Source organism: Trachemys scripta, chromosome 1 (genome assembly GCF_013100865.1).
Source record: "Trachemys scripta elegans isolate TJP31775 chromosome 1, CAS_Tse_1.0, whole genome shotgun sequence".
NCBI lineage: Eukaryota > Metazoa > Chordata > Testudines > Emydidae > Trachemys > Trachemys scripta.
The window spans coordinates 99096017-99120684 of NC_048298.1; the positions used below are offsets into that span (position 1 = coordinate 99096017).

Here is a 24668-nt window from a genome sequence, read left to right on the forward strand (position 1 = left end):
TGTGACAAACTCTGAAATTATTAAAACCAGAGAGATTTTTTTAAAATCTGTTTTACTTTTAATTATTTTCACTGTTCATTTACTTTCTATGCTTCTCCATGGAAAGAACTGTCCAAGTTCACTTTTTCTCCTGTAGTTGTTTTTTAGTCAGTTTTGCGGTCTAGTTTTCATGCACTGGCACAATGCAACTGTTCAGGTTTACAGCACTGCAAGGGAAAGTTTAAACTAGTTCTCATGCAAATTTGTATATACATACAAAATTTTATTTTTCATATAAACCCAATCTTTAAAAAATTCCATCTATATTTTTGGGTCTAAAAGGTAAGTTAAGTGTCTATTTTATTATGCCAACAAAAACTTATAGGAACAGATCAAGAGAATACAGGAGGCAATCCTTTCCCAGATGCCTAGCCCAAAAAATTTGTTCTGGGAATCTCTGGAATGGAAGAAGGTGGACCACACAGAGTCAACTGGCAGAGGTTGCTCCTAATTGCTTTCAAGTAGTAGAGGTGCTCCATTTAAAATGTAAGATATTTTAACTCTTTAAACTTAATCTTTGATTGGATTCTATGTAGGAGGAACCTTCATACTCCAGAGACCTGATTTTGTTAATTGTAGATGCATAGCCATCAAAGGGAATGCAAGATTACATACATGTCCTATAACAAATAGTAGCTTTTCTATTAAAATTTAACAAATTAAATGAGGTTCCATGTGCCATTTTCTGTCGGTTTTAAGGAAGGTCACATTTCAGGCCTAAACTGTCACTTTAAAAAATGAGAACTCAGCTGTTTGAGCAAGAACATTTGACACAGTTTACAGTTTTACAAATATTGAAAAGAGCTTAGTACTTCATTGGAATTATCAACATGCATGTGTGTTAGGATCTCTAATACTGTAACCCTGGGGTATGCCTATCATTTTGTTAGGAAGAAGAGGCATTAATTAAGCAGATGTCCTACTTTACTGATGGTAAACGAATTGGCAGGCAGTTGAAAGATACATTTGCTGATTCCCTCCGATATGTAAATAAACTTCTAAACAGCAAATTTGGATTTACGTCTCGGAAAGTCCCTGCTCATATGCCTCACATGATTGACCGCATTGTTATGCAAGAACTACAAGATATGTGAGTATGCCTTTGTTTGAAATAAGGTGAAACTCCAGAGCTGTTGTAATTCTATCTTCTGTGTCTGCTTCCTTGAATTTATAGCTATGCGTTGATGATTGACTGCCTATGGGTTGATGTCTGTCTTCGTTAAACTTGTACTTTGAGAGGGGGGAGAGAGAATTTTTCCCTCACTAGGACAACAGTGTTAAAATAAGTAGTCTTTGGAGAACTTTTTGAACTTCAGATGAGGTACTTTTCTTCAGTAAGGCCTTGGCTACACTTGCGAGTTACAGCGCTGTAAAGGCTCCCCCAGCGCTGTAACTCACTCCCCGTCCACACTGGCAAGGCATTTGCAGCGCTGTATCTCCGTGGTTGCAGCGCTGCATGTACTCCACCTCTCCGAGAGGAATAGCGAGTGCAGCGCTGCTGCGCCAGTGTGGCCACCCAATGCGCTGTGAATGGTCTCCAGAATTATTCGGCAGTATCCCACAATGCCTGTTCTAGCCATTCTGGTCATCAGTTCAAACTCTACTGCCCTGGCCTCAGGTAACCAACCATGTGACCGACCCTTTACATTCCCCGGGGATTTTAAAAATCCCCTTCCTGTTTGCTCAGCCCGGCGTGGTGTGGAGTGCTATCAGCGAATCTTTCCAGGTGACCATGCCTCCACGCGCCAAGCGAGCCCAAGCATGGAGCAATGGCGAGTTGCTGGACCTCATCAGTGTTTGGGGGGAGGAGGCTGTACAGTCCCAGCTGCGCTCCAGCTGTAGGAATTACAATACCTTCGGGAAGGTATCAAAGGACATGATGGAAAGGGGCCATGACCGGGACGCCCTGCAGTGCAGGATTAAAGTGAAGGAGCTGCGGAGTGCCTACTGCAAAGCCCGCGACGCAAATGGCCGCTCGGGTGCTCCCCCCGCGACCTGCCGATTCTACAAAGAGCTGGATGCGATACTTGGGGTTAACCCCACCTCCACTCTGAGCACCACCATGGACACTTCAGAGCCGGTGTGGGGGGGAGAGGAGGAGGAGGAAAACGGGAGTGATGGTGGTGGGCCAGATGGAGACACCCTGGAGCCATGCAGCCAGGAGCTCTTCTCGAGCCAGGAGGAAGGTATCCAGTCGCAGCGGCCGGTACTTGGTGGAGGACAAACAGATGAGCACGTTCCCGGTAATCGGTTTTTTTTTTCGGGAAGGAATTTTTTTGGTGCGGGCTCTTTGGGAGAGGAGGGTTAGGCATGCATGCCTAGATGCGGAATAGTGCATTGATGTGGTTTATCACATCGCGGTAATCGGCCTTGGTAATCTCCTCGAATGTCTCATCCAGAATGTGTGCAAAGCTGGAAAATTATGCTATTGTGTAGACCCTGTGTGTTTTCTACTCCCTAAGTGCGGGGGGAATCATTACTCTGGCTGGTATAAACAATGCTGCCTCTGTTAAATGTTGCGTTTTGCCTATACAGCTGCATCAACCTTGAGACCTCAGCCGTCCCTCTTATCGCCTGCTCAGAGACTGCAAAGACTCAGGAAGAGACCGCAAAAAAGCAAAGAAGACATGCTGCAAGAAGTGATGCAGCAATCTATTAAAGGGAATGAGAAAGCACAGGACTGGAGGGAGAGAAAAAGCAGTATCTGCCAGGAAAATGCAGCGCACCGGCAGCAAAGCATCGCGCACTGGCAGCAAAGCACTGATAGGCTCATAAGCATCCTGGAGCGCCAAGCAGACGCTATCCAGGAGCTGGTAGCCATGCAGAAAGAGGAGCACTACCACAAACGCCTCGCCCCCCTACACCCCTTGTCCCAAAACCCTTTCCGTTGTGCCCCACTGTCACCTCCAACCCACTTTCCTCAACTTCCGTGTTTTTCATGCCACCCACTGCCTCCAACACCAGTATCTTCACCACTCAGCCCTGAAAACCATGACCCTTACCCTCTGCACTCAACCCCCATCACCATGCAGTATAGCTGTCCTGAAGTGCAGCACTCACTGCACAGCACACCAGACAGGACATACGCGAATTTGTGATTGTACCATTCCCCACTCCACCCCCTTGTTTCTTTTCAATAAATACATTTTTTTTCTTTTCAATAAATGGATTCTTTGCTGCTTAGCAAACACTGATTCCTAAAGATTGGAACTACTGCACTTCACTCCCGTGCAGGGCACCAGATATCACTGCTGGTTTTCAGCCTCAAATTGCTCCCTCAAGGCATCCCTAATCCTTGCAGCCCCACGCTGGGCCTCTGTAATAGCCCTGCTCTCTGGCTGTGCAAATTCAGCCTCCAGGTGTTGAACCTCGGAGGTCCATGCCTGAGTGAAGCTTTCACCCTTCCCTTCACAAATATTATGGAGGGCACAGCACACGGATATAACCGCGGGGATGCTGTTTTCGGCCAAGTCCAGCTTCCCATACAGAGATCGCCAGCGGCCTTTTAAATGGCCAAAGGCACACTCCACAGTCATTCGGCACCGGCTCAGCCTGTAGTTGAACCATTCCTTGCTGCTGTCAAGGCTCCCTGTGTAGGGTTTCATGAGCCAGGGCATTAACGGGTACGCAGGATCTCCAAGGATCACAATGGCCATTTCAACTTCCCCTCCTGTGATCTTCCGCTCTGGGAAAAAGTCCCAGCCTGCATCTTCCTGAACAGCCAAGTGTTCCGAAAGATGCATGCGTCATGCACCTTTCCGGGCCAGCCTGTGTTAATGTCAATGAAACGCCCACGGTGATCCACAACCGCCTGGAGAACCATAGAGTAATACCCCTTCCGATTAACATACTTGGATCCTAGGTGGGGTGGTGCCAGAATAGGAATGTGCGTCCCATCTATCGCCCCTCCACAGTTAGGGAACCCCATTTGTGCAAAGCCATCCACTATTTCCTGCACGTTACCCAGAGTCACGGTTCTTCTGAGTAGGATGCGATTAATGGCCTTGCAAACTTCCATCAACACTATTCCAACGGTCGACTTTCCCACTCCAAACTGGTTTGCGACCGACCGGTAGCTGTCTGGAGTTGCCAGCTTCCAGATTGCAATAGCCACCCGCTTCTCCACTGGCAGGGCAGCTCTCAATCTCGTGTCCTTGCGCTGCAGGGTAGGGGCAAGCTCCTCACACAGTCCCATGAAAATGGCTTTTCTCATCCGAAAGTTCTGCAGCCACTGCAGACTTCCATGATGATGTGATCCCACCACTCGGTGCTTGTTTCCCGAGCCCAAAAGCGGCGTTCCACGGTGCTGAGCATGTCCGTGAATGCCACAAGCAATTTCGTGTCATACGTGTTACGTGGCTCGATAGCATCGTCGGACTCCTCACCCTCACTCTCACTGTCACTTTGGATCTTAAGGAATAGTTCGACAGCCAAACGTGACGTGCTGGCGAGACTCGTCAGCATACGCCTCAGCAGTTCGGACTCCATTTCCCGCAGACAGATCACGCTGCACAGAAACCGTTGAAAGATGGCGCCAAAGGTGGATGGAAACAAAGGGATTTCTGGGATGCGAAGCAATGCATCACGGGGCATTGGGACAGAACCCAGAATCCCCCGCACCCACGCCCCCTTCCCACAACCCACGGCACCAGAATGGGAAAAGGTGCTCTGTGGGATAGCTGCCCATAATGCACCACTCCCAATAGCGCTGCAATTGCCGCAAATGTGGCCACGACAGTGCGCTGGGCAGCTGTCAGTGTGGACAGACTGCAGCGCTTTCCCTACTCAGCTGCACGAAGTCAGGTTTAACTCACAGCGCTGTACATCTGCAAGTGTAGCCAAGGCTTAAGGAATGTTTCACTTTAAGGTGGCAAAGTAATGAATTGATTTGTATTGTATCTGGACAGGTTTCCTGAGGAATTTGACAAGACCTCATTTCACAAAGTGAGACACTCGGAAGATATGCAGTTTGCTTTTTCATATTTCTATTACCTCATGAGTGCAGTTCAGCCACTGAATATTTCCCAGGTTTTTGATGAAGTTGATACAGATCAGTCAGGTATTTTGTCTGACAGAGAGATTCGCACATTGGCTACAAGAATACATGAACTGCCCTTAAGTTTACAGGTACATTTTCTTCAGAAACCATTTTTGTTGTTACTTTAGCTGTAAAATTCAATATGATCATTATCACAAGAGAAAACAAACACTGCAACATAAGGCATTCAATGGAAGTTTAATATGTGCTGCTTTTTTGTGTGTGTAACATTCAGGCAAACTCTTACTAATGTTTTAACTGTAGTAGAAAAGCAATCTGTTTTCTGCTGAGTTCAGTAAGGCATTTGGTTTGGACATAATATAAAATAAAATGTTAAATGATTTAGTATTTGTGTATATTATAGTAGTGCCTAAAGATCCTAACCAGGATTGTGGCCCATTGTCCTAGGCTCAGTGCATATGCATTGTAAGAGCGAGTCCCTGCCCTGAAGAACTTACAGCTAAATAGACAAGGCAGGTGGAGTGGTGAGAGAAAGGAAGTAGTGTAATAGTATATATTTATAATACGATACCACCCTAAGGCTCCATTGTGCTGGCCACTGTACAAACAAAAAAAAACGGTCTTGCTCTGAAGGGCTTGAATTCTAAAGACACAAACAGACAATGTGTATTATCTCCACTTTACAGATAGGAAGCTGAGGCACAAAGTAGGTAAGTGACTTGCCCCAAAGATCATGCAGGAAGTCAGTGACAGTGTTAGAGCTAAAGCCAGATCTCCTGTGTTCCAGGCCAGTGCTTTAACGAGAAGACCATTTTTCCTCTCTCTTAAATTCTTCCCTCCTCTCCTCCCCATTGTTAAATAACTTGATAAGTCATTTCAAATTTTGAAATTTACATGAAATCATCAATAGTGCAATTTTATTGATGTTCAAATGGATACGGCAATTCCTTTGCTTTGGTTGTGCCTCTGTGGCCCTGATTCAGCCAAGTATTTAAGCATACGCCTAACCTTACATAGGTGAGCAGCTCCATTGACTTCAATGGGACTACTCGTACTTAATACCTTGCTGAATAATAGCCTATATGGTATTTGATTTTGTGCAAAAATAGTCCAATACATTTTGTAGCTAATATTTTAAAGGTACTTTTAGACATTCTGAATATAGTATAATTATAGAACTATGTTAGTGAGAAAATATGTAATGGATGTGTTTCTTTTCTTCTTCTGACAGGATTTGACAAGTTTGGAGCAAATGCTGATAAATTGCTCTAAAGCACTCCCTGCCAACATCACTCAGATTAATGTCATTCCTCCAACTCAGGAAGCTTATTATGATCCCAATCTGGTAAGAAAATATTTAGCCTAAAAGATGTACATTTTGTCTCATTTCCTGAGTTTGTATCTACTGAATTTGTTGTTTTCCCTGCACAATTTTAAGAATAATTCACAAAAAATATAGCACGTATGCAGATTTCAATCTTTTTAGGTATAAAACTGTTATAAATCACACTTCTAGTTGTTAAGGTCAAGAAATATTCTCCACAAAAGTAAAGAATTCAAATTTTCATATACGTGAGATTTATAAGGTTCTTTTTTCAAAACGAGAAATGTAATTCAGCATGTTGAACCAGAGAGGCAATATGCACTGTCCTCATTTATCTGAGGGTTTTGATGGCACTAAGCAAGTCTTGATCTGGAATGTTTCCTATTCAGTGAAGAGATCAGCTCTGTGTACCTAGTCTTGAGATGCCTTCCTCATAATTCTGATATCTTTGAGTAACTCCAATTGACTTTTAATGTAGTGTAGGCTTCCAGTGCCTAAATCACTTTTAAAAATGGGACTTGGGCCATGTCTACCCTAGGAGTGCTTTCCTGGTTAGGTGTACTAGTGTATTATAATGGCAAAGCGCTCCTAGTTTGAACTCATCTTTTGCTGGTATAATTTATTCCATACCCCCTGAGTTAAATGAGGTATACCAGTAAAATTGCAGTTTGCCCATATAAGCTGGTCTATACTAGAGGCTTTTTTTGGCACAGCTATGTAGGACAATGGTCACACCTGTTCACACTCTTGACTGACATAACTATGCTGGCAGAAGTTTTGTAGTGTAGATATGCCATTAGGCTATGAAGTCATTTGGTTGCTTTTGAAAAATTTGCTCTAGTGCTTTGCTAAAGTGGAGCCTTAAGGCTTTATAGGTTCAAACCAGTACTTTGCAGTACATTGTACTCAGAAATGAAGTTGGTAGGCAGAGCAAATCATGGAGCACAAAGTAATGTACTTCCAATTACAGTCCTTTAAAATATATGAACTTGTGTACCAAGGGGACCAGGCTGCCCTAAAGGAGCTGGTTCTTGGCAGTTGTTTCTTCAGTGAGACTCGGGATACTCATCAGCCTCGTCTGATGAAATGTAAATGTATATTTGGGAATGCTCCAGATATTCAACACATTGCAGTCCAGATTACCTCACTGTCTTTTGTGGTATCCACACCTTTGTGATCATCTGAGTGCAGTTTGCAAAATTATACAATGGTTCAGTCTGTAGGTTTGTCAGTAAAGTGAAACTTTGAGGAGAGGCAATAAACTTTACTTGGGATAGAGTTAAAAGTAAGTCTAAATAGTTAGGAACAATTTTAAATTATTTTAATCTCTGTGGAGTGCTAATAAACTGTCACTAATCTAAGCACTAATCATGAGTACTAACATTATCATTTTAAAGTCCACTTCAAATAGTGACATAACAGTGTTTGTTTTTAGCACAGAGGTAGAATTTATTTTTACTTTTCTGGGTTGCAAGGGCTAAATTTGTAGGAATGAGTGTAGCGCTGTAGAAAACTTCCCTTGGGAATAGAGATTTGGTTCCCAGAATTGTTGTTTCCACATAGTTCAGACGAGGAATAATACGGTTAATACCCATCAGCTGTTCTTTAGCACTTGCCTGACCAGTTTTACTTGTTGGCATTGACTGGCTTGCATCAGGAATGCCAAAGTCAGCTGTCCAACCTGCTTCAACTACTGAATATTGTATTAAGGATGGAATGCAGAAGCTAAATAGAAAGTATAACAAATACTAATATTAGAATGCATCAACATCCCTTCTTTTTCTAACCAAATTGATTGTTTCTCACAATACATAGCAATAAATACTATTTTATTGTTTTTCATCCTAGGAGCAAAGTTTTGTATCGTTCTATGGAGACTGTAGATCTCTGTTCTTTTTATAATGCATTTCTTTCCGGGAGACTTTTAAAATTATAGGTTATAGAGCAGTTATTCAAGGATGTTGTTTACCCCAGTTGTATTTTCTTACAGCCTCCAGTGACTAAAAATCTAGTAACTAATTGTAAACCTGTGACTGACAGAATTCGTAAGGCATACAAAGACAAAAACAAATATAGGTATGTTATACTACTTTTATTTGTTTGTATAATATTTGTAAACACATAGTAATAAGATGAGAGGTGAAAATGCATAATTGATCATAGACTGCATGTACGTATTAAAATAAATTTAATCCAAAGCTTCCTATTAGTGGTACTTGAACAGAAATAGACTGGTGAAAAAACAGAATTAATAACTACTTATTTTTTTCTGTTAATTTTTTATTAAATTTAATTTATTTACTTTTATACATAACAAATTATATATAAACTTCTAATAATGTGTTACCATTTGCTACCTAACCTTCACTATACTGGAGACATTTAATTATATGTAACATGAATGTTTAAAATAACTAATTTATATTTTTATTACACAGTTTACAAACAGATAAAATTTGTTTATAAAAATCCAATTAGTTTTAAATCTTATTCGGCCTTATCCTTATTTTATGTACAGAGAAATTGAAGAAGAAAAATTATTAGAATAAGATAAAGTACAGAAGCAAACTTCAGAAGAGGGGGAAAAAGAAGAGGAGGGAAGGAAGTAGGCAGAGGGGGAGTCCCATGCATTTAATATCATTCAGATACTTCCAGGAAAGCATCTGAGAATCTCTGAGAATTTTTCCTGGATATTTCTGTTACAGGGCCGGCGCTTCCACTAGGCGACCCTAGGCGGTAGGGTGACCAGACAGCAAGTGGGAAAAATCAGGACGGGGGCAGAGGGGTAATAGGAGACTATATAAGAAGAAGACCCCAAAATCAGGACTGTCCCTATAAAATCGGGACATCTGGTCACCCTACTAGGCGGTTGCCTAGGGCAGCAGGATTTGGGGGGCGGCATTTTGCTGCTCTTGGTGGAAATTCGGCAGTGGGGGGTCCTTCCACTCCGGGTCTTCGGCGGAAATTTGGTGGCGGGTCCTTCACTTGCTCCGGAACCCTCCATCGAAGTGCCCCGAAGAAGCGGAGCAGAAGGACCCCCACCGCCGAATGCTCAGAGAAGGAGCGCTGCCACCTAGGGCTGCAAAAACCCTGGCGCTGCTCCTGTTCTGTTACAGCATTCAACTCTTTTCCTGGTGGCTAAGGCTTCAATCTTCAAATGTTGATTGCTTTTTAGATTTCAGTTCTTGCGGCAGTAGGCTTTTAGGAATTATTAGTGCGCTGCTAAGGTAACTACTTATGTTTTTTGTTTCACCACCAAAAAGGATATATTATTTTTTTAATTTCGGTGATAATGATAATACACTGTTTGGTAGCCTAAACATTTTTCATACTGCCCGTATTTCAGAGAATGATCACTATTATTTTGCCTCAATTCCTTTCCTTGGGCCAAATGCTGACCCTAGTTTAGGTAACTATAAGGAGTACAATAGCTCCAGGTGGCTATGTAAATTGACTGCATGCAGCACAGACTGATACTAAGGACTGTTGGCAGAGCATAAAAGGGTGCAGAAGGGATCTTCCTCTAGTTTGCCTATGGTAGATGTTAATCTGCTTGAGAGGGGATCCCAGTCTCATCTTTCCTCCTCTAGCTGTGGAAAGGAAAGCTACTGCAGCCCTAGCTGCCTTGTGCGTTTCCTGCAAGGAAATAGGTGCGTTGAGAATTGATAATGGGATTCTTCTGTTGGTTTAGGGAGGGGTCATTGTTGTCCTGCCCTGTGTGTGCTGGGAATCTGTCTGAGCTCTTGAGCTCAGAGCTCTGTCAGATCTAATAGCCAGAGAAAGTGAATAGCTGTACAGTCTATTTAGTCTCTCTGCTGGCCCTTCATCCAGGATGGAACTCATAATCTCATTTCCCCAATGCCACATATGCCAGATGGGCTCGACAATCAGACTCCTCTTCCAAGGTGGGAGAGATGTTCGGGAAGTCACTGAAACTTGCCTCCCATTGCCTAAGTGGCTACAGAATCTAGCAATACAGTAGAATCTAAGCCCTGGTCTACACTACGGGGTTAGGTCGAATTTAGCCACATTGGGTCGATTTTAAACACAACCAACCCCGTTCCGTTAACTTAAAGGGCTCTTAAAATCGACTTCTGTACTGCTCCCTGGTGTGGGGAGTAGCGCTAAAATCGACCTTGCTGGGTCAAATTTGGGTTAGTGCGGATGCAAATCGACAGTATTGGCCTCCGGGAGCTATCCCAGAGTGCTCCATTGTGACCGCTCTGGACAGCACTTTGAACTCCGATGCACTAGCCAGATACACAGGAAAAGCCCTGGGAACTTTTGAATTTCATTTCCTGTTTGGTCAGCATGGTGAACTCAGCAACACAGGTGACCATGCAATCCCCCCCAGAATCGTAGAGCGTGGAATGTTTCTATGCTCCCCCTATCATCTCCGTTCCTGAGGTTATTGCAGATTAGAAGTCGAAAAAAACGCACTCGCGATGAAAATGTTTTCCAAGCTCATGCAGTCCTCCTGCACTGATAGGGCACAGCTTAATGCATGGAGGCATTCAATGGCAGAGGCCAGGAAAGAATTAAGTGACCGCGAAGAGCGGAGACAGGACGCGATGCTGAGGCTAATGGGGGAGCAAATAGACATGATGAAGAGTCTGTTTGGGGGAGCAAACGGACATGATGAAGCATCGGTTGGAGCTGCAGGAAAGCCAACAAGAGCACAGACCCCCGCTGCATCCACTGTATAACCGCCTCCCCTTCTCCCCATGTTCCATAGCCTCCTCACCCAGACACCCAAGAAAGCGCGGGGAGAGGAGGCTCCAGGCACGCAGCTACTCCACTCCAGAGGATGGCCCAAGCAACAGAAGGCTGTCATTCATAGAATCCTAGAATATCAGAGTTGGAAGGGACCTCAAGAGGTCATCTAGTCCAACCCCCTGCTCAAAGCAGGACCAATTCCCAGCTAAATCATCCCAGCCAGGGCTTTGTCAAGCCGGGCCTTAAAAACCTCCAAGGAAGGAGATTCCACCACCTCCCTAGGTAACGCATTCCAGTGTTTCACCACCCTCCTAGTGAAATAGTTTTTCCTGATATCCAACCTGGACCTCCCCCACTGCAACTTGAGACCATTGCTCCTTGTTCTATCATCTGCCACCACTGAGAACAGCCGAGCTCCATCCTCTTTGGAACCCCCCTTCAGGTAGTTGAAGGCTGCTATCAAATCCCCCCTCATTCTTCTCTTCTGGAGACTAAACAATCCCAGTTCCGTCAGCCTCTCCTCATAAGTCATGTGCTCCAGACCCCTAATCATTTTTGTTGCCCTCCGCTGGACTCTTTCCAATTTTTCCACATCCTTCTTGTAGTGTGGGGCCCAAAACTGGACACAGTATTCCAGATGAGGCCTCACCAATGTCGAATAAAGGGGAACGATCACGTTCCTCGATCTGCTGGCAATGCCCCTACTTATACAGCCCAAAATGCCGTTAGCCTTCTTGGCAACAAGGGCACACTGTTGACTCATATCCAGCTTCTCGTCCACTGTGACCCCTAGGTCGATTCAAACAGTTTGATTTTTAGTGTGGCTACAATAAGCAATGTGGCCTTGTCCTTCCCTCTTCCCCCACCCCACCCGGGCTACCTTGTCAGTTATCTCATTTTTTTTAATTAAGAAAGAATGCATGGTTTCAAAACAATAGTTACTTTATTTCGAAGGGGGGAGGGTGGTTGGCTTACAGGGAATTAAAATCAACAAAGGGGGTGGGTTTGCATCAAGGAGAAACACACACAACTGTCACACCAAAGCCTGGCCAGTCATAAAAACTGGTTTTCAAAACCTCTCTGATGCGCAGCGTGCCTTGCTGTGTTCTTCTAATTGCCCTGGTGTCTGTCTGCTCAAAATTGGATGCCAGGCAATTTGCTCAACTTCCCACCCCTCCCTAAACGTCTCCCCCTTACTCTCACAGATATTATGAAGCACACAGCGAGTAGCAAAAACAATGGGAATGTTGGTTGCACTGAGGTCTGACCTAGTCAGCAAACTGCGCCAGCGCACTTTTAAATGTCCAAAGGCACATTCTACCACCATTCTGCACTTGCTCAGCCTATAGTTGAACTGCTCCTTACTACTGTCCAGGCTTCATGAGCCATGGGAGCAAGGGGTAGGCTGGGGTAGATGCGACCGTGTGGTGCTGCCGGCTGGGAGAGCAGCACAAGGCAGAAGCCTCCAGCTCGCATGATATTCCAGGCAGGACCGAATCTCCATGAGACGAAACTTAAAGAAGAGAATGACCTGGAGTCTCTGGCTCCCATTTGGTGCTTGAAGAGGAGGGTAGCCATGTCTGTCCAGTCACCCCTGATCGACCTCACCGAGGTCTGCCAGGAGCACCCAGGAGATGTACAACGGCTATCAGTCCTACTACACCATCTGCTGCGAAGGCAAGGAGCTGCTGCTGTGTAGCAATGCAGTACCGCGTCTGCCAGCAGCACCCAAAAGACGTATGGTGATGGTGAGCTGAGCGGGCTCCATGGTTGCTGTGGCATGGCGTCTGCACGGGTAACCCAGGAAAAAAGGAGTGAAACAATTGTCTGCCGTTGCTTTCACGGAGGGAGGGGGGCCTGACGACGTACCCAAAACCACCCACGACAAAGTTTTTGCCCCATCGGGCATTGGGGGCTTAACTCAGAATTCCAATGGGCAGCGGAGACTGCGGGAACTATGGGATAGCTACCTACAGTGCACCGCTCTGAAAGTCGATGCTAGCCATGGTAGTGAGGATGCACTCTGCCGACTTAATGTGCTTAGTGTGGACATACGCAATCGACTGTATAAAATCTGTTTCTAAAAATCGACTTCTATAAAACCAACCTAATTTCGTAGTGTAGACATACTCTAGGGCCGTGGCTACATTCGAAAGCGCAGCCAAGGGAGCACTCCCGTGGCAGCGCTTTGAAGTGTGAGTGTGGGGATTAGCTTACAGCGCTGGGGCACTGTTTATACTGGTGCTTTACAGCGCTGTAACTTGCTGCGCTCAGGGGTGTGTTTTTTCACACCCCTGAGCGAGAAAGTTGCAGTGCTGTAAAGTGCTAGTGTAGCCATAGCCTAAGAGTTACAAAATAACCAGTCAACCGCACACCTCATTTGGAATTGGAAGTATGCAATCAGGCAGCAGCTGAGACACACAAGAAACAAATACAGCACAGTATTGTGTTAAATGTAAACTAATAAAAAAAATAAAGGGAAAGTTTAAAAAGAAGATTTGACAAGGTAAGAAAACTGTTTCTGTGCTTGTTTCATTTAAATTAAGATGTTAAAAGCAGCATTTTTCTTAGCATAGTACAGCTGTATTAAGTCAATTTTCAGTTGTAAACTTTTGAAAGAACAACCATAACGTTTTGTTCAGAGGTATGAACATTTCAGAGTTAAGAACAACCTCTGTTCCCGAGGTGTTCGTAATTCTGAGGTTCATCTGTACTGTAGAACTGCTAAAGGCTTTAGGTCACAGATGCTGCTTGGTCCGGGACTTGGCCATTTATTTATTTAATGACATCTCAAAGTGACCTAGATGCTTTGCAGAGATCATAAATAAGCCTTTGCCTCCAAAGAGCTTACAGTCTAATTTTAGACACAGCACAACAGATGAGGTGACAAACACAATAGGGAGAGAATTAAGCAAGGAAAGATGAGGCACAATATAATTAATTATAAAAAGAACAGGAGTACTTGTGGCACCCTAGAGACTAACAAATTTATTAGAGCATAAGCTTTTGTGGACTACAGCCCACTTCTTCGGATGTATTTGTAATTTATTGCATTTAATTGTAAGGCCCACATCTTGCAAAGACTTATGCACTTTTATACTCTGTGAGTAGTTTCATTGAAGTCAGTGGAACTAATCACAGTTTGTCAAGTTAAACAGATGTGTGAGTCTTTGCAGGAATTGGTCATAAGATCAGAGTTTTAGGTAGTCCTCTATAATTTAAAATACTTCTTTTTTTCCCTTCAGACTTTCAGAGTGGGGAGTGAAGGGGTAGGGGAGGGATGGAGAGAGATTGGTGGTTTTAAGAACATGTGATGCAAACATAATAAAGCATACTTTGTAAATAGTAGAGGCTTACATAGTTTACAGGAAGTCTCATTAACATTCTTCCTCTGAGACCACTAGTTAACCAATGTGAGTATGAGAATTCAGGTCTTAGTTTTCCAACAGGTTAATAACAATTTTTTTTTTAAATGTAAAGAAAAGAGATTCTGTGTAAGAGCACCGGTTGTAGTAAGTTCGCTTCCTTGAGTAAATATATTGAGAGGGATATGAATCAAATGTTAAACTACTATTGGGGGGGGGGGGGGGGGGGGGGGAAAGGAGAATCAAATGTAGAGCAGTGCAGCAATAAGACATTTAATTTGTAGAATGTCATGTTTGTAATGCCTGACTCATGCTATTATGCTAATTTAAAAATTGTTTTAATAATACTAAGGTTTGAAATCATGGGAGAAGAAGAAATTGCTTTCAAAATGATCCGCACCAACGTTTCTCATGTAGTTGGCCAGCTAGATGATATAAGAAAAAATCCCAGGTACACATTAATTGTTTTCTATGTTTTGAGATTGCTTTATTTTCCCTTGAGACAGCGTCAAACATCTCGTTTTATAGAGTGTTTTTACTAATATTTATTAGGTGTAAGGCAATTGCGAGTAAAAAATTACTTTTTAAACATCAGGTTGCAGTCTTATCATAAATAAAAATTATTCTGTCACTAGCACTGCAACTTATTAACTATTTTCATACCATACTTTTTCTGCTACATAATTTTCATATTTGTAATGAACTAGAGGTGTTGAATATTCTGGAAAACATGATGAAAATTCTGAAGACCTTTCATGCGGTCATGTAAAATAACTTGTGTATCTGACTTTTTCATTCACCACTGCTAAATTTTTATATTTATAAAACCATTGGAAATTTGCAGAAAACTTCAGCTGCTGCTGAGAGTTTAATCTTGAATAGGATTCTACAGATCACAAACATATCACCTCACAGGCTTTAAAGAATTGGCCACTTCGTGATCTGTTTTGTACATATATTTAAATGATATATGAAACATTTGAAGACACTGAATATTACAGTATGTAGGCATTTGTTTAAACATTTTTTGAAAGATCCCTTTGTTACCAAATCAGTGTGCTGATTTACTGTGTATATAGTCTCAAATGTTCTGCCCCACCTACCCACCGCCTCAGGATATTTCTACACGACCTGTGGAAGCAGCGAGTCTCTGAGCCCTGGTTGACAGACTCGGGCTTGCGCTATTGCGCTGCAAATAGCTATGTAGATGTTGGAGCTCTGTCTGGAGCTTGGACTCTGAAGCCTAGAGAGGAAGATGGGCTTCAGAGCCCAAACTCCAGCCTGAGCTACTCTACTCAGCTATTTGTAGCACCATAGCATGAGCCTCGTGAGCCCGCATTCTGAGTGTCCCTGTTGTGGGCTGCTGCTCGCTGTGTAGACAATACCTTCAATTATAGTTAACTCTGCAAGGAGTGGAAAGAAAATAGAAATGTTCCCCCTTTGCTCTTACACTTCTGGAGTAACTTGCAGTTGGTATTATTTATTAGAGTAGGACATGCAGAGTCAAAAGAATTAAGTTGTAGTCCCAGCTTGTCCACTGATTCAGTATCAGAGCTTGGGCAACTCACTTAACTTCTCCCTGTCCTGCTTTCCTCATATGTAAAATGTGATACTTACCCAACTTTGTTAAGCCTTATCCAGTGCTTTTCATCTGATGACTTCAAAGTATTATTTTTTGCTTATTTATTAATCCATGTAAAAGGTTTTTACAAAGTGCTCCAAGCAAGGGAGAGCTTTGTGGTCTAGGCATCAGTTTTGGCCCAGAACTATTGGACCTGCAGGTTCAAATCCTGAAAGAATTGAACTAGTCCTTCCATCTTGTGAAGAAAATTAATAAAATTCCATTGTTTGCTGTCCGACAGTCCGTCGGACAAAACCTCAAAAACAGAGGTGCTTTCTATTCTTGTTGGATATTAAATATCCATTTGATTTGCCTCATTCTACTAAAACAAAATATCTCTTCTGCTCACTGTTGTGCAGAGCAATGTGTGCCAGTTGTCCTGGTTGCCGCACAGATTCTGTGGTAATGGGCAAAGTATAAAGATCTAGGTAGACAGTGTCCTTCACCCCAGAGAGAGTAGCATGGTGATAGTGAAGCTTTATGTAGGTAGCGGGTGAACCATCTTTAGATCTTTTGGAAGGCCAGGTGCTAAATACATGCAAAATATTATTTTCTCCACTCTTTGAAAGGACACGTTCCACTGTACAGCAGCTGACTGGGCCCGTTTCTTAACAAAGGTTAGCAGTTACCAGGCATATGTTACCAGATACTTTTTCTCCAGAGAAAGAAATCATAAGGCTCTTTTTGTCTTGCAATATAAATAGGGCACAAAACCTTGCCTATATGTAGGAAAGGGCATTTTGCTGCCAAATGCCTCAGAGTGGCCAAGGATACACAGCTGTCAGGCAGCCTATATGCTTCTTCAGTTACAGCAAATCGCACTACCTAGATCTCAACGTCTTTCTTTGTACTCTATACAATGGGGCATTGTGGGGATCCTGGTTTATTGGTGATTTTCATATACATTCTAGAGACAAGGTGGGTGAGGTAATATCTTTTATTGGACCAATTTCTGTTGGTGAGAGAGACGAGATTTCGAGCTACAGTGTTTACCAGTAAAAGTGTGGGTTTTCTTTTTCTGACTACCAAACCTTTTAAGCTCAGCCTGGGGTCTGTAACCCAAGTTATGTTCTGTCTGGCTTATGTGTCATCACCACCAGTAAAGGTTATTCGGGCCAAATTTTGCCCTCAGTAAAACTATTACCTTCCATTGCTTCACATGAGAGCCTCTGAAAAATGCAATATAAATGGTTAAACTGTTAGTATTGTGCTGCAGCACCTAATACAGTGCAACTCAGTTTATCATTTGATATTGAGAGAACATGCATTACTAGTGACCCATGAAACTGTCTTGCTGGTGTTGTAATTTTGGGCTTCTATTCTCTGTGATCTTTATAATCAACAGAGGGCTATGAGATGACTCACTCTTAAACAGCTGCCATTAATTCCACTAGAGGGCAGTGCTGCACATAGACACATGGTACAGGACAGATGCAAATGTAATATGTTGTCAGGTACAACAGATATTTGGACATCTTGCCACCCTACGTGCTCAGTGGATGAGGAAGGCCTTGACTTCTAACACCCAAAAAATGAATCAGATAATGCAAAGATAAGGAGTGCTGTTACATGTATTTGAGTATATCTATAGCCACCAAAAATACAGTTTGCAAATAGGGTATTTCTTTTAGTACAACAACAAAGCTAACACCGACTCTTCATTTTTCTAGAAAATTTGTTTGCCTAAATGACAACATTGATCACAATCATAAGGATGCTCAGACAGTGAAAGCAGTGCTTAGGGATTTTTATGAATCAATGTTTCCCATACCATCTCAGTTTGAACTGCCAAGAGAATATCGGAACCGCTTCCTTCATATGCATGAGCTTCAGGAATGGTAAATTTTACAGATTCTTCTTCCACATTCTGTGTGAGCTATTGTGTTGTATCAGCATCTAACTCAATGTGTGGAGCAGCTGCTGAGGGGTGAGTGCTGGACAGGCTCTGCAACTGCCTCCCCAGGGCCTTCCACACTGCTGCTCTCCTCCAAGTCCCCCTCCACAGGCCTCACATGTGACCCTTTAGCACATTCTGACAACCCAGTGTTGAAAAACACTGGGTTTAGAGCATGATGAAATGTTGTTAGAAGTCCAGTTTTAGCTACAATTGAGTTTAAACCATGTTTAAACACAGTGGCCTTACATTTAAAACTATATACTGTGGAGTGGGCCCAAGAGCTGTTCCAGCATGCTACTAAAGCAGTTAGCTGGAACCAAAGAGAGGTATGATAAATATGTGCAGATCTTATGATGTACTTTACAAAAAAGCGTTTTGCTTTTTAAACCAAGTTATATAGGGGTAAATCTTACACAACAGTGGATATTTTTTCCTCTTTATCTGAATATTTTTACTCCATGGAATGTTAGGAACTTTACGATATGTCAGTGCAAAGGTACAAACATTAATATATAAAACTCTGTTTCCATCTTTGTACAGGAGAGCATACAGAGACAAGCTCAAATTTTGGACCCATTGTGTTTTAGTGACATTGATTGTGTTTACGGTCATCTCATTTTTTGCTGAACAGGTAAAAGTTATAATTTCATCCAAATACCCAATTTTAGTAGTATACAATATCATCTCCATAAAATGAATTAATTTTTTTAGGGGTTTTGAGCAATAGCTGAAGTACTGTTTCGTGGCATATGAAATACATGTAGTAAAGAAGTTTTGGAACAATAAAGGAAGGAAGACACCATGACCAAAGTTTTCAGAAGTGATTCATGATTATGGGGTGCCTCATTTTTCAGGTGACTTACTTGTGATTCCTTAAAGGATCCTGACTTTCAAAGGGTGAGTGCTGAGGACCTTTTGAAAATCGGGTCCATTTAAGGTGTGTCAGTTTGGGTCCTCAAAATACCAGTCACTTTTGAAAATCCTAGCCTGTAAATATAGCTATCAGTCAAAAGCAAAGTAAGATAACACTAGGAAAAATTGAAAAAATATTAATCAGCTGGTCCAGACAGTATCCAACTTAGGGCAGAAAGCATCTGATCCAAAGCCCACTGAAGAAGTCATTAGAAAGACTCCTGTTAATTTCAGTGGACTTTGGATTAGGCCCCAAAAGAAAAAGTCTCCAGTTCTGCAAACCCTTAGGCATGAGAATTATTTTATGCACATGGGTAGTCCCTTTGAACTCCAAAATAGTCAGTGGAACTAATCACATATTTTTGTTTGCAGGATCAGGGCAAACTTATCACTGAAAATTATGTTTGCCTGTTATGTTTCCTGTTGATACTCCTTATTTCCATTGTAGTGTTTGTATTTGATGGAAAAAAATAATTGAACCATGCTGTTGTCCAATTTCTTTTCCTGTGTATCTGTTCTATGTTAATCTTGTTCATTCTTTCCATGATCTGATGAGGAGAGTGTGATTCTTGAAAAGTTGCCCATTATATTTTTATTTAGTCCTATAAAATATGTCACCTACAGCACTTGTGTGTGCTGCCTCTCCCCAACACTCCCAGTTTGTAGCTTTTTAGCTACTGGAAACTCCTGCTGTATAAAAACTTTGCTTAGAAGGTATAATAAATTGATTTAGTGCAAGGACTAAACCTCTTAATTTTATCATTTAAGAACAGACAGATTTGTGGTAATCCTCTTGTAATTAATTGTGCCCAGTTATTTTATTAAGCTAGTTAAAATATGCACTTTCAGATTTAATATATTTATCAGTCTTGGAAATAATCACTCACTGTATTGTTCCAGTGTTCTGGACCCAGACATTGACAAATCTAATAGCGACACCTAAGCCTAAAAGAAGAGAGTTTGAGTAATTGCTCCCTTCCTCTTGTGTTGTGAAACAATTGAGGGTATAGTCTTTTATACTTGATTGCTATGAAATGGTCAAGGTTGTATGGGGTTTGTGGGAAGAAAGTTTGATGACCTGTTCCCTTTTGATGCTTGGGAGAACTAAATATTAATTTTTTTTTAATCTTTCAGCTAATTGCACTTAAACGAAAACTTTTTCCGAGGAGGAGGATCCAAAAGGAAGTCGGTCATGAACGAATCAAGGTTTAGAAGATCTTTGCTTGGAAATCAGTCTACCTCAAGATGTAATAAGCATTTAAAATTGTTATTGGAGAAGTGTCTTTATGATGTAACATTTAGCTAGTTTGACATGAAGAAAAAAAGTCAAATATCTATAAATTATAGCCTTCATGGCGCTGTGTGTAACACGCAAGCTCCTGATGTTATGAGACGGGGAGGGGAGGGCGGCGGAAGTTAGGAGTGTGCATTGGCAGTTCTCAACTGGTTTTACTTTACAAGAATTAGCTCACGGATATGTTATCCTTTTTATAAAAAGGGTTACTGAAACCTAGCTGCATTTAAAGCAGTGGACGTTGCCAGCTAAGTATAATGTTGGAAAGTTAAACTGTTCAGGATTAACTAGAAAGATGTCCCTGACCTTGCATTCCAAAGCATTTTGCAGATTGCTGAATTAATCAATACATTTGTGTTGATGCTGCTTTTCCATTTTTAGAAGTAAAACAGAGGATAATTGCTTAATTTCCCAATTAGATATAGTCTACATTTAATGACATTTACATTGTTTAAATACACCAACAATGCAACCTCAAATTGGTGGTATCTAATGAGGAATTTGGATGATATATATCCTAATGATATAATCAAGAATCAAACTACCGGTACTATTATTTTAAAGATTTTATTTCTCACCTAATTCATTAAATTGCCAGGAATACTGTGGTATTGTTTGTAGGCCTAATTACAAAGAGAGAGCGCTACAGTCAAGTAAAAGTAACTAGGATGTTATTTTACAAGCATTGTAAATATACAAGCAAAAGTGCCTCACCATATGAATGAGTAATATATTGTTTTAATGTTGCATTGTATTAGAGCGATGTTTCATTTCTGAATTTGGTAATTATATTCTCATATGAAGCATTAATGTTTTAAAATTTGGACAGGCACAGGCAATCCTGTCATACTTTGTTAAGACAGGTGTCAGGGTAGCAAGATTTTTAAGGGGGAGACAATACTGAGACTCTTTTCAAGCAGACATTTTTGACAGAGTACTTGCAATCATAATTAACAGTAATCTTCTAAAATCACTTCACTAATTATTTTGTAATTGGAATATGAGGTATACAATACATTGTGTGCTGTAAGATATTCAGTTTGTTTTAAAAGAAACTAAAGTCTTGTGATAAACAATGAAGTTATTTTGGTTTATTCTGTTTTTGCTCCAGAGGAAAAGAAAATACATCCAATTTAGTAAATTACTCTCACCTATTATTTCTGTAGACTTTGCTTGTCATTAGAAATAGTCAAAGGTAACTCTAATTTGTTTTCACATTATCCAGTGCATACACAGATTGTTAAACCAAATAGAATCTAATTTTTAAACATTTTAAAATATAAGCATTTGTATTTTTCTTTTTAGTATTTCATACTAGAAGACCCCAGATATATTTAATATGCTGTGACACCTTAAAGTAAACATATAGCATATAAAATAAGCAGTTTATATCTGCCCTATTTTCAGTTGTCGAAGTCTTCTATTTTGGCAGAAATGTCAAGGATGGTAGAATACTTCAACAAATGAAATTACAGGAAAGCCAGGATGAAATAAAGTTAGATTTTTAAAACTTTTTATTTCAAAAAGACACTCACTCTCAAGTAGATTAAGTCCAAAATTTGATCTACTTTTAAATTGTTTTAGTATTCTGCATTGTATTTTTTTTAAAGTACTTGAGTACAAGAAATTATTAAAGAAAAATAACTACAGGGCCAGTTTTTCAAAACTTTTGGCTAAGTTACATGTGCAAATCATGAATTTCCATATACAGAATGCCTGTTCATTTGTGCAGTTTAAGCAAACAGTTTTGAAAACTAGGTTCATATTATTTTGTTTTATTGCACCAATAGCCAGCTAGCCAGCAGACAGAGCATAAATTAACTGACATTTATTTCTAGATCTGTGTCAATGTCTGTGATAGTGATATCAAAAAGAAGGAAAGCAAGCAGAGCTGAAAAAAATTGGGTGTAGGAGGAAAATATTACCCCAATATTTGGTAAATTGGAAAGGACAAAACTAGTGAAGTAAAATATTTCCAGTCTTCTATGAGGTTAAAGAGCAGAGAGTAGAAATCAAATGATTAATAAAAAGTTCTTGACAATATATTTTATCTTTTAGCTCACTTTTTAGAATTTTTTATGTAATTGTAATGTAGTTAGATAAAATAATTGGGAGAGATGAAAACTTTATTAAGACCATATTCTGACGAAGAAGCATATAGATTCACTACATGATTTGATAGAAATAAAATCTTAAATTACTTTCTCTTTCTGGAATTTTCTGTGCAATATGGTTGTTCTGTGCCATATGATGATCACCACTTCATAAATCAGGATATCAGAAATATGCTACCACTATAATGTCTGCCAGCAGCTGACAGCTTACTCATATCATTTTTGCCACAAAAGTCATATCTTGTCATCTTATTTTAAAAATATTTACTTTTGAAGTGACCTGTTTCAAATACAATAGCTCTTAAAATCAAAGGGAAATGTTATGCTGAAATTAGCATGTGAATCAATATTAAAGTCTAGAGAGAAAGGACTTTCAAAACCTTGCTACATTTAAAGCTTTGGATCCTCTTAATTGCATCACTTTCTTCTGTAGTAAAATTAGTGAATATCACCTGTTGAAGATCACTTTTCCTGTAACTAAAAAGATTGTCTCTAGCATTTGATCCATAAATAGTAAAATGCATGTCATAATCATCTAGCTCAGGGTTTTTTGGCTATTGTCCATAACTTTATCAGCAAGGAGTCACTTGAGGCAACAAATCTTCAGATATGAGACGTCAAACAATTTTACCATGAACATTAACATAACATTTGCTAGCATAAAGCTAAAAATTGACTGCACAATAGGCTATTAAGGCCTCCGTCCAGCAAGGAGCTCTGTGTGAGTGAACCCTTGCATCCGCACAAATGTCCTTACAGAACTAGGATAGATACCATTTCAATATATTCAGATAGGCTGTCTTTGTGAGTGCCTTTGGAATAGAGCAGGTAAATTATTAGTAAAATTGAAAAATTATCTATAAATAAATCACATTTTAAAAACTTTGTTTACATTTAAAATGTTTTGATAGTATCAGCTTTTTTCCTTATTCACCATTAGCAAAGTATTAATAAATTTAACATTTTATTACCTAGTGTCTCAAGGGGCCTTTTTTTAGGGCCTGTTTCAAAGCCCAATAAGTTACTGGAAGTCTTTGAATTGTCTTGAGAGAGCTTTAGATCAGGCTCTAAGGCCCTGATTCAGCAAGATATTTGAGCACAGGAATAATCACATTGAAGTCAAAGGGACTGCTCATATGGTAGGCAGGTGTTTAACTACCTTCCTAAATTGGGTCCTGTGTGTTTCCATTAGAAACCACATTTACGGAAGTGAGATGTTAAATAAAGTATTAAATAAGGAAGAAATATTAAATAGGTTCAGGTAGATTTTCAAATACCTTTTGTAAAATCATTGTTAAATTGATTATGCTAGTTTTGAATCAGTTTGAAAACTATAGAAATATCACTTTATAGATACCTTTCTTTCCTAAATGTTAATCCAAAAATGGATTTTTTTTGCAAAGAATGCCACTGACTAGAAACAAGATAATACAGCTCATTTTCTTCTTTCTTTCATGAGTCTTTAGATATTTAACATAGTCACTGTTTTAGAACTGTTAACTTGAAGATTCTGTCAGGCTTTCTAAAATATAATGTCTTTACCCTAAAAGGAACTAAATTTGTGCAAGAGCACTCTCTTATTTGATGTCACCAGTAAAAAGACACTGGAACCAGGAAAATTCTCATTATTTAGTAAATTGTAGAGCTTGTTAGAGGATGTGAACCTGTCTTGAAGAATGTATGGATTGCTGAAAGGGCTGAATCTTCAGGCTTTTATATACTGTGAACTTGATGGGCATAGCTATAGCACAGAATACTCTACAGTAGCTATTCCAGAATAACTCCCGGTGTAGACAAGGTCTTAATCTTCCAAAGAATATGCATCTGTAAAAGAAAAAAAATGTGAGCAGCGTTTTTGGACTTAGAGAAACTCATGACATGCAGCGACCTCCACAAATGTGTTTTTGACAGTTCCCTTTGTAAAAATCGCATCATCCTTCTTCCTGTTAGTTTTACTGTGATTTCCAAGTTTTCAGTGGTCTGAATAACTAAAATCCCATTTTTGCACATGGTTGATCTTCAACTACTTACATGCTTATTTTTATTCATTTCTAATTCAAGCTATTACAAAATCAATTATGCATGGGTGCATTGTACAATAAAACATTTCTGGGTGTTGATTAGTGTCTACTAGTGCATTGTCTTGTTCTATCTTTGCTTGGTGTGTCTTTTCTGGACCTTCAAGGAAAGGAGTCTATCTTTTCTATTAATTTACATTTATCGTATACATTATATTTACCACTTCTGAAGTTCAGCCAGCTTTTAGATTGATGGTGGCAAACATCCATTGCCCAGCACAATGTACAGCAGTGGCAGAAGGCAAATATTGGTCAGACGCTTTTGTGAAAAATGCCTAGGGATATTTCATATCCATGTAAAGCAGAAAC

General features: G+C 40.6%; 1 protein-coding gene across 2 annotated transcripts in view; it reads left to right on the top strand.

Annotated features, from left to right (window-relative positions):
* GNPTAB (N-acetylglucosamine-1-phosphate transferase subunits alpha and beta) overlaps positions 1–24401 on the top strand; it is a 68816-nt gene extending 44415 nt beyond the window's left edge. For both annotated transcript variants that reach the window (XM_034778848.1, XM_034778856.1), the window contains exons 14-21: positions 930–1129; positions 4947–5166; positions 6270–6383; positions 8353–8438; positions 14796–14894; positions 17735–17902; positions 18502–18592; positions 20008–24401. In XM_034778848.1, the coding sequence (XP_034634739.1) occupies positions 930–1129; positions 4947–5166; positions 6270–6383; positions 8353–8438; positions 14796–14894; positions 17735–17902; positions 18502–18592; positions 20008–20085 (1056 nt within the window). In that variant the 3' untranslated portion in view covers positions 20086–24401. The remainder of the gene's footprint in view (positions 1–929; positions 1130–4946; positions 5167–6269; positions 6384–8352; positions 8439–14795; positions 14895–17734; positions 17903–18501; positions 18593–20007) is intronic.
* Positions 24402–24668: the final 267 nt, after the last annotated feature.